The sequence below is a fragment of the Leuciscus leuciscus genome (assembly GCF_965113295.1).
Source record: "Leuciscus leuciscus genome assembly, chromosome: 23".
In the NCBI taxonomy this organism is placed as follows: domain Eukaryota; kingdom Metazoa; phylum Chordata; class Actinopteri; order Cypriniformes; family Leuciscidae; genus Leuciscus; species Leuciscus leuciscus.
In genome coordinates, this window is record NC_138747.1 from 27,508,154 (window position 1) to 27,518,597 (window position 10,444).

The 10,444-nt window shown below is 39.1% G+C and overlaps 1 protein-coding gene across 1 annotated transcript; it reads left to right on the top strand.

The window, feature by feature from the left end:
* The first annotated feature begins 364 nt into the window (after window positions 1-364).
* ddx19b (DEAD-box helicase 19b) lies at window positions 365-10,188 on the top strand. Its single transcript, XM_082155055.1, has 12 exons — window positions 365-619; window positions 1,079-1,148; window positions 1,291-1,338; window positions 1,464-1,599; window positions 2,270-2,362; window positions 2,442-2,544; window positions 3,643-3,757; window positions 4,654-4,831; window positions 6,730-6,967; window positions 7,086-7,248; window positions 7,364-7,555; window positions 8,238-10,188. Exons 1-12 carry the CDS (start codon window positions 563-565, stop codon window positions 8,297-8,299), a joined length of 1,455 nt encoding a protein of 484 aa, XP_082011181.1. The 5' UTR covers window positions 365-562; the 3' UTR covers window positions 8,300-10,188.
* Window positions 10,189-10,444: the final 256 nt, after the last annotated feature.

The window sequence follows — 10,444 nt, forward strand, 5'->3', positions numbered from 1 at the left end:
TGATGCAGCCTAATTTCATTCCTGTAGTTGTCTATCTGTGTATTGTTTGATGCATTATAATAAAAACAATAATTGGATAGTTGTGGTTTGTCGATCACGTTTGAGTGACAGGTTGCCCCGCCCTCGCGCCAGTAAACACATCATCAGAGAAAACGACGATGCAAGAGGGAGGGGAAGTTGTTTTGATTAAAGATTACGAGGGCACATGAATAAAAATAACAAATTACAATAAATCATTAAACGTTTATTATAAATACAGCAAAATTGTATTAAAAAATAACAAATATAAAAGAATTGTCCATTTAGATTTTATGGTGACTTTAACCTTACAGCGGAACGTTAAATAGGAACCATGTACACACGAGTCTGTTTCCGCCCGGAGGTGTGTGTGTCGCAGCCCTTAAGAAGCAAGGACCGCCACACGCCATTGTATCAATTTGTTGCATTCAAGTCTTTTTACTTTAATTTTATTAAGAATTTATGCACAGTTAGATTTAACAGTCCACTGTTAAATCATCGACTCTAGCTTTTAAGGAAAAACTTTTTATTTACAAGTAAGGACATGGCAACAGATTCGTGGGCCCAGGCTGTCGATGAACAAGAAGCCGCAGCGGAATCGGTGGGTTGAATCCTCAAACTGAACACAATAATTATAAGAAACTGAATAATTTAATCAAAGATTTTACGAAACACAGCAATTCACTTGGTAATTTAACAGTGCCGTTATATGTGTAATCAATCCATTTTAAATAAAGCTGTTGTCGCAGTAACAACACAAAGCATGCTAACTTGGGTTCAGATCAGTTTGGGCGCTTTAACCAAATAGCCTACAACGTGTGTGTGTGTGTGTGTGTGTGTGTGTGTGTGTGTGTGTGTGTGTGTGTGTGTGTGTGTGTGTGTGTGTGTGAGAGAGAGAGAGAGAGATATGCTGTATAATGTTAGTGTAGTATTACTGTACTGATATTTTAGTTAATCTTCTGTAACTTGTATTGCATATCCTCGACAAATTGTTAATAATACTTTTTTTAAAGCTGTGCATATATGCAATCGTAAAAAGTAATTTCACTTTCATTTACAGATAAGCAGCTTGCAAATAAATGAAAAAGATGACAAGCCGAAAGATGACAAGCCGAAAGCTGAAGCAAATGGTAAGAATGCTTGTTCCTCCATCAATACTTGAAAGCATTGCTAAGTGAGATTTGTATTTTTGGGTTTTGAGCTTGTGGATTCCAATGATGAATGAGGTTGTTGATATTATTATTTTTTTCTTCCTTTCCCTTTATTAATAAGGGGCGAAGACAGAAGGAAATGGCAATAAAACCGAGGAAGAGGATAAAGGTGATTTATGAGAGACCACAGCATCATCACATAGTCTCATTCTTCTCTTATCTAAGTTCAGTTTGGTTTGAGTGTGTGTGTATATTCTCTTCATGGGAGTTAACTGAAACTGATTTGAATTGCAGACGACAAGGCAGCACAGTCACTGTTGAATAAACTGATCCGCAGTAATCTAGTGAACACGACCAATCAAGTTGAAGTCCTCCAGAGGGATCCGAACTCTCCACTGTACTCGGTCAAGTCATTTGAAGAGCTACGATTGTGAGTTTGACTGTTTTTACACCTTCCTGATTGCATTGCAGCTTTAATGTGTGCAGACTAATGTAATAACTGTAATTTTATATTTTTATTGACCAACTAAGATATACTTGGAAAAACACAGATCTACTCTAAGGGTGTGTATACACTAGTTCACTTCTCTTGGTTCTTTTGGCTTGGACCAAAAAAAAGAAAATGGCCGCTTTTCCACTGTCAAACCAGTGCGAGTCAGGGCTAACAGCGTGATGTACGGGATGGCCTCGGACCTCAAGCACAGAGGCCAAAATCATGTTTTGTTTCCACTGTCGGGCCAGTAGCCCCGCCGTACTGCCCTAAAACCTGCCCTTAACACGCCTCCAAAGAACGTCACACAACCTCACCATTTCTGACCCTGGCACATATCTCCTTTGATGAGGAAAAACATGTATGCTTGAGCATTTTGTCCTTTTTAGGGTCGCATCTTGTGACATCATGTCCTGTTTTTGGTTTGTCTTGGATCTGTTGCAATCTTTTTTCTGTCAAACCTCACTAGACTTTGTTTGGAAGTGGACTGAGACACACCGTTTCAGTTCTCGGCCTGTTTTTTTGGTGCACATCAGGGTTCGGATGGCAGCGGTTACACTTTTCTTTTCTTTTTTTGTGTGTGTGTTTTACTTTTTTCTTTGTTTCCCAGAAAACCTCAGCTGTTGCAAGGAGTGTATGCCATGGGTTTCAACAGGCCCTCCAAAATCCAGGAGACTGCATTGCCCATGATGCTCGCAGAACCGTACGTTCTTTTGTTTAATCTATTTTTCTTCCATCCTAATGAGAGCCGAGTTTGAACACAACACCTTCTTCCCCTCCAGTCCACAGAATCTCATCGCTCAGTCTCAGTCAGGCACGGGTAAAACGGCTGCCTTTGTGCTGGCCATGTTGAGTCATGTGGACCCTGAAAACAAATGGCCTCAGGTATGTAACGCATAGGGTTGGGTATGTTTTTTTTATTTAATTTTATTTTTTACGATACCGGTGCCAAATCGATACTTTTAAAACGGTACCGGTGCCTGAACCGATACTTAAAAAAATAAAATAAATTTAAGAGCCTCAAAACGATGGTAAATGACATTAAAGAATGGCTTTTTTATTGAACAATTTATTCAATTTAAGTATACTTTAAGTAGCCTAAATAGAAAACACAACAAATTTACATAACAAATTCACAATAAAACCTAAGCCACCTAACCCAACTACAATAATTAAACACTAAAAAACAGTTACAGTACTAATAACAGCTAAGTACTCTGTATTCTTGGTTTGCTACAAACCAGCTTTAAATTTCAGCAATTCTTTTCACATTTTTTGCCTTCTCTGGCCGTATCACGACACCTCTCCTGACTTATTGCATGTTCTGCATAAGGTGAGCGTTATTTTAGAACGCATCACCTTAAATGCCGTGACGTCGTGGAAGAAGAACGCAGTCATGTTTACAACTGTGACTATGAGCGCTCATCAAGATTAGATGTACGCCGGTCTGTTGTAAGGACATCGACTTTTCACACTAAACATGATGCGGAACAAAACAAACTTTGATTGATTGCCGGCTTGTGTATTTTACAAACTACAAATGTATTGTTTTGCTAGTACTTATGTGTATTTAAATGTCTGAAACCTAAAATAAACTATGTGGTTGAAAACACTGAATAGTTGTGATGTATAACAGTGCTGAACGCGTCTCTCTCTGGCTGGTTGATAACGCGAACAGAACGTTGTAATTACACCAGTGTGATCGATCGATCGTACGCGTCGAATGGTTAACTAGCGATCACATGCGGTGATGATGCTTCTTACGTCCGTTTCGGAGAACCAGAGGGCAAATATTTCAACCGACAGCTGACGAGCTGAGGAATTTAAGTGGCACCGAAATCTGCGTTTTGATTCAGTCCGGTTACATACCGGTTACTTGGGTGCCGGGTTTCGGTACCCAACCCTAGTAACGCATAAGAATCAGTGGATGAAATGCATGCAAATAACATTAGTATTAAACTGACTCTGTCTCTCTTTGCCCAGTGTCTGTGTGTGTCTCCCACGTATGAGCTGGCTCTGCAGACAGGCAAGGTCATTGAGCAGATGGGGAAATTTTACCCTGAAGTCCAACTGGTGTATGCCATCAGAGGAAACAAATGTAAGTGCTTTTATATTTTGGAATTACGGTTTACTTCATAACTCTTTAGCAACACGTTATCTACTGCATGTTTTCATGACTTTCAGAATTTTTGTTGTTGACCCTGTTTTAGGGCTGTGCAATATGTTAATAAAATCAGTGTTGTGATATGGTTTAGTGCGGTTGTTAAATCACGCAGGCTACGATTGAATTACAATTATGCGCTACCCATTTCAGACTTCACATTTCATGTGTGTAAATGAACACCGTGCCGCGCTTCATTCTGAAACTCACAGCGCAAAATATTGATTTGCCGGCAACAGGTCAAATAAAAGCTTGATGGTTTTCTGTTTGAAAATAAAATTAAGATGTAAATATTAGTATTTTAATTTTACAACTTTTTAAAACTTTTTTTTTTACAGTACAATAGGATTACAATATATTTCTTATTTGGTTTAATATTTGTATGTAACAGTAATCTCAATCAATTTATTGAATTGGTTAAAAACAGCAGGAATGTGGCCTATGAACTCAAGTGAAAAGTTTTATTTTTTACTTTTTGTTTTATTTTGTAAGTTCACTTTATGGTTAAAGAGGTTTTAGTTGGTTCTTGGAAAAAGCAAACAGTTTTTCCCAAATCATTCAGTCCTACAACAATTTTGCACTCAAAGTCCTCAGTGCAAAAGCAATATTTCCGTAAAAAAAAAAAAAAATGATGCAGATGTTTTCCTCCAAAAAATCCCATTCACTTTATAATAAATTATTTCCAAATATAGTTATTCAAGTCAAAGTTATATAGTAGTTATCCAAGGATAATTTCATATTTATTACTTCAGATTAGCATGCAATAGTTGATATTGGCTGGTGTGACTGTATAATTGTGCATGTTATTGAGCCGTGTGTTTTGTTTGGTCCAGTGGAGCGAGGAACAAGACTACAGGAACAGATCGTGATTGGCACTCCTGGTACTGTTTTGGATTGGTGCCAAAAGCTTAAATTCATCGACCCCAAGAAGATCAAAGTGTTTGTGCTGGATGAGGCTGATGTCATGATCGCTACACAGGGCCATCAAGACCAGAGCATTCGGATCCAGAGGTACGTGATTTCCCTCATAGTTTGCTTAATGTCTTCAGTGGCCTGAGACCACATATCTCAACGGGCTACTTTCAATAGGTCAAATATATTAGCAATACTTTTAGCTGTTGCTATGTGTAAGCAACTGAGCAACGCTGTATTGAGCGAACACGAGCATCTCTCTTATAATAAGCATTTTTGACATGACGCGCCACAACTGTTTGAGGCTATCTACACTGGACACATCAAAGTAAACACTATAAACGGGTATATTTGTCTCTCTGAATAGGTGCATGTTGATGCTGTATGGCAGGGGTGTCCAATCCTGCTTCTGGAGGGCCACTGTCCCTACAAAGTTTAGCTCCAACCCCAATTAAATGCACATGAAGCAGCTAAACAAGGTCTTACTAGGCATACTAGAAACTTCCAGGCGGGTGTGTTGAGGCAAGTTGGAGCTAAACTCTTCAGGACAGAGTTTGGACACCCCTGCTGTATGGTATTAAAACGTCCATTGTAGTGCGTTGCATCACAATGCCCTGTTCTCAGTTTATTCTGAATTAGGGGCCGTTCATAGAAACGGTGGGTAAACCCAGCCCGATCTGCTGGCAATTTGATTTCGCCCTGCAGCTCAGGCTGGAAACCTGTATATTCTTCTATCCTGCTTCCGTTACAAATCTGCGGGGACCAATCACAAACTGGCTTATCCACCTGGTGTGCTATTGGCTCTCGCACGACCGTCAATCCAATTCCTTTTAACCTCTCGACGATGCTCAATGGCTTCTTTAGTTTAGCAAACAAATCGCTCGAGTGGGTGTAAATACCACTCACTTTCATGTTGTGCAAAAAAAAAAACTGCAAAAATCGCTGATCAATGCTACAAACCAACACGTTTGTTGACATGTTTCCTGCCTGGAGTTTTCGCTGCAAAGTACGTCACCTGGATCGTTGGTCTGATTGGTTGAAGGACTATCCAATTGCATGCAGAGTCATTTGAACTATGCCTGTTGATCACGCCTCTGTGCAGTGAAAATATATAGCAGACTCCCCAGACTAATGTTCAGTCTTAAAAGATTGAGCTTGGTCTGGTGATAGCCAGACTAGGCCATTCTCATATTGCGTGGAATGCGCAGCCGCGCCGCTTTCTCCTTTCCACAAGCGCTTGCGCTCCCATGGCGTCTGTCGTTGCTATGCAACCATGAACTGCGCTCTCCGTGATGACGTGGAAGTATCAGCAAAGGATTAATTGATTTCTAGCCCTTGCATTAGCTTTACTACTAGATATATTTATGGACATGAGAAATAAAAAGCTATGATCAGCTGTTCGGCCGAGCTTTCGATGTTACGGAAAGGTCGGTTGGTTTTTGTCACGTGACCTGCGGTCATCTCGCCGAGGCATATGTGCGCCTGGGAACACGAGCGACTATCGCTTCTATTTTGAGCGAGCTTGCCACGTGCCTACACTTGACATAACGAATTTGCACGCGCAAAAAACACGATGTGTGAACGGTCCCAAAGTCAGGAATCGATACGCGTAATCGAAATGCGTGCGTCTAATTGAATCCCCGGTTTTTGGAAATTTGTTTTTGGTTCTCGACACCTTATCCTACATGTAATGCATCAGTCATGGTCCCACACCAGCTAAACCCCCTCTGGCTCCGCCTGCTACAGTAGCCACGCCTCACTCACGCTATTGGTTGAGCTGGACAGAGACTGACAGATCTGAGCGAACTGCTCTCGATGTTTAGATGGTGCCTGGGAGACTCAATGTTTACACTTTTGGGGAAGATAAACTAATGAATGGCATACTAATCATAGTCAACAATAAACTGGGTTAAGAGAATGTATTTTTAAAAAAATGCATTAATTGATTAATGTCTTTTGAATTGCATTAAGTATTACAACCTTGTTTTTTTTTATAGGATGCTTCCTAAATCTTGCCAGATGCTCCTGTTCTCTGCCACGTTTGAAGAAACTGTGTGGAACTTTGCTAAGAGGATCGTTCCTGACCCCAACATTATTAAACTTAAGCGTGAAGAGGAGACTCTGGACACCATCAAGCAGTATTATGTCATCTGCAACAGCAAGGAGGAGAAGTTCCAGGCTTTGTGCAACATCTATGGAGCCATTACTATCGCACAGGCCATGATCTTCTGCCACGTAAGTACAATATCATTTCAGTTATTTCATTTCCTTTTAAAGCACCGAAAGAATTGGCCTAACTAAAGTAACGCATACATATTTCTAAGTTTAATGATGTGATTTTTTTCCATCACAGACCAGGAAAACGGCCGGGTGGCTGGCAGGAGAGCTGTCCAGAGAAGGCCACCAGGTGGCGCTGCTCAGCGGAGAGATGCAGGTGGAACAGAGGGCAGCGGTCATCGAACGTTTCCGTGACGGCAAGGAGAAAGTCCTTGTTACCACTAATGTCTGTGCTAGAGGTGACTGTCATTTTACCTGTTATACAGCGCCTAAGGTGTCCAACTCCTCTTTAGTTCAGGTTTAGCAGATTTTGCCTAATTGCTGCTTTTTCAAACTTCTTTTTTTTTCTACTAGGTATTGATGTGGAGCAAGTTTCAGTGGTCATCAACTTCGATCTGCCAGTGGATAAGGATGGCAACCCTGACAATGAGACGTATTTGCACAGAATCGGGCGTACTGGGAGGTTCGGCAAGAGAGGGTTGGCGATCAACATGGTGGACAGCAGATTTAGCATGAACATCCTCAACCGCATCCAGGAGCACTTCAGTAAGTTCAACCTTCAGTTCCCATATTTACCAAATTAAAGACATGTCCAGGATTAAGCGTAATCGGCAAGGCTGGGACATTCGGTTGATGTCCCTCAATTTAATGCAAAAATCGTGTTTATAATTCATAATGGGTTAGTCCAATTGTGTATGGGGCATTATTAAAATACATAAAATACCTTTGAAAGTAGTGTCAAAGGACAGAAACAACATACACAATAACACAAGGCAGTCACTTAATAACCCAACATTATATCCAAAATATGTTCTTTATGAAACAAGCTTTTAATATTATTAATATAATCGTATCAATGACCAAAAATGAGCCGTAGTTTGACACTTTATTTTTTATTTGTATTATTTTTAAACCATTTTGGTTAAACTGAAGCTGTTTAGCAAGGACATTTAGACACATTATATTGATCAACAGTGATAATTTATAGTATTATGAAAGATTATATTTTCAAATAAATGCTGGTCTTTTGAGCCAGAAATTTACCATCACAGGAATAAAATGCATTTTACAACATGTTAAAAATAGGAAAGTTTGCATTCATTTGCATGCTGATAAAACATTAACTTTTGATCCAGATCTGATCCGATCTGTTCATGAATTTACATCTGCACTTTTATATATTGCCATGTTCTGAATGTGGGTTAATTCACGTGTCTGTCTTTCACAGATAAGAAAATCGAGAAGCTGGACACAGATGATTTGGATGAAATTGAGAAAATCGCTAACTGAGCGTCCGTCTTTGTTCTTCTAATAGGACTGTGCTCACGCTACATTTTAATTCAGAGGCTGGAAGAGCTGTGCCAGAGAGGATGTTTACATGTGCAGCAGTTTTATCTCAGATGGTGTTTTTAATGTTTCACTCTTTGTACTTCTTAATAAATTCTGAATGTGTAGTCTTAACATCACTTGTAGGAGAATGTCTGGGAGACTGACACAAGGAATATGCCTTTCCATATTAACGATTGCATCATGCACCTTTTAAATTGACTTTTAAACAGCCTGTCTTTCACACCAAGTGTGGAAGAAATTACATTGACTGTTATATTGGTTTTTAATATGGGACTCGAAACCAAGGACTCATTTTGCTGTTTTTGTTTAGTTTTTTTAATTAAAGTATGCATGTTTCTATCTGTCATGAAAAATTAGCGTTTTTGGTCAAGTATATTTGTGTTGTATAAAACTGGGTGCAGCTACATTTGATTTTGACACTCCAAACTAGGAGTCAAAATGCAGGGTTTATTTAATCATGAGAGATTGCTGTTATTGTATTGTTCATCAATACTCAATACCTCACAAAGTTAAACATTTCTACTGAAAGGATGCTGGCTGTTATTGGCTTTGAATTAAAAGAAATAGTTGCCAAAGTCCTAAAATCATGTAAAAGCCAAAGATTTGTGCCTCCATTGGATTCGTCAGTACTCGATTTAACATGGAATAATGCAAACCGGTCTATTCATTGTAATGAAATATTGTCATGTATGTTTAATAAGTACAAAGAGTGAAATAGTTAGTATATTCAACAGATGCAGTGTAATGAAAGCAGATGTGTCATGGAAGAAGCATTATTTGTGATCCCCATCTGCATTGAACTGTAAGCGATCAGGTTTAAGTACACAAATGCAACTGAATTAGTAACCGCAGAAGGCTGTGCCACATTCCCATTTACAGCCGCCTTAAAAATGTAAAAGGCAGATGTGAACGCATCTACAATCTCACTGTATACTTCAGGGTAGACATAGCAAATGATTATTTTATATTATGGAATGTTTTAATTTAACCACTCTAAACTCAGCCGACACTGCACTCAGCTCCATTATATACCTATATTTTATTCATTGGCATGTGAGGTTGGGGTAAAGTGTGTCAGTCGCATCTTTGAAGGGAAGACTTTTTGATGATGAAATACTAGGTTGATCAATACATCTTCTGTTGCCTTGGTCATTTGTCTGTTTGGTTCAAGCTGTCAATCATATTTGACCTCATATTAAATAGAGGGTTTTATTTTTTTGGCATTTTTTCTTGTGAACAACATTGATAAGTCTATGATAAATGAAAGAACTGTCTAGAAACCAACAATTGATCTGGTGTTGCATCAGATAATAAATGGAGTTGTCTATTATCAAACACATTCCTGCATAATCATTGCTACACTTTTTTTTTATGTATGTAACTGAAATAACCATAATGCTCGAGGACAATTCAATGATGTTTCCACTTTGCACCACGAGGCTGGTCACAGTCTCATGTTCACCTCAACGAAGATGCTTTTGTAACAATTTAGCTTCATTTATCACTGTCTATTACATGCTAAATGTTTCTAAGATATTTTTTGGTTTTCAACAAACATGCACTTACAGATGACAAATCAGCCATTTGAAATTATTAATAATTTCAATATTTCACCTCAACTTAATGTTGATGACTAAAAAAAGTATGCATCGCTTTGGAAGTTGTGTTATGACAGACTCGGTGTGTGTTTGGAGCTGGTCAGTGACTGTCTGGATGTTACAGGATGAGGAATGTTTGTGCAGATCCAGCATCTCTCAGGTTTGCTGCATTTGTGCTGATATTGATGTCTGAATGATGTATGGTAGAATAAAACTATGAATCTAAGTATCTTTGTCATTTGTTTTATTTTTTCTAATCTATATAATTGACTATAGGCTATATATATTTAAATATGCCTACCGAGTGACATGCTATTGCATTTGTGTTGCGTACTGTATTGCATGTGAAAAGACGCATGCGACAGCTTGAGCAGACACACAAATGTGCTCGACTACAACAACTCTTCCTCCTCTCAACATGGACTGCGTGTTCCCGGGGGCGGGGTTTATGTAAATTTTAGGGTTGGTGATGTCACTAACCCGGGAG

Excerpts from the sequence above, each read along its gene's own strand:
- ddx19b (XM_082155055.1), top strand. The coding sequence starts at position 563 with ATGGCAACAGATTCGTGGGCCCAGGCTGTCGATGAACAAGAAGCCGCA. Across the intron at positions 620-1,078 it reads AAGAAGCCGCAGCGGAATCG|ATAAGCAGCTTGCAAATAAA; the intron begins GTGGGTTGAATC and ends TTTCATTTACAG. Across the intron at positions 4,832-6,729 it reads CAGAGCATTCGGATCCAGAG|GATGCTTCCTAAATCTTGCC; the intron begins GTACGTGATTTC and ends TTTTTTTTATAG.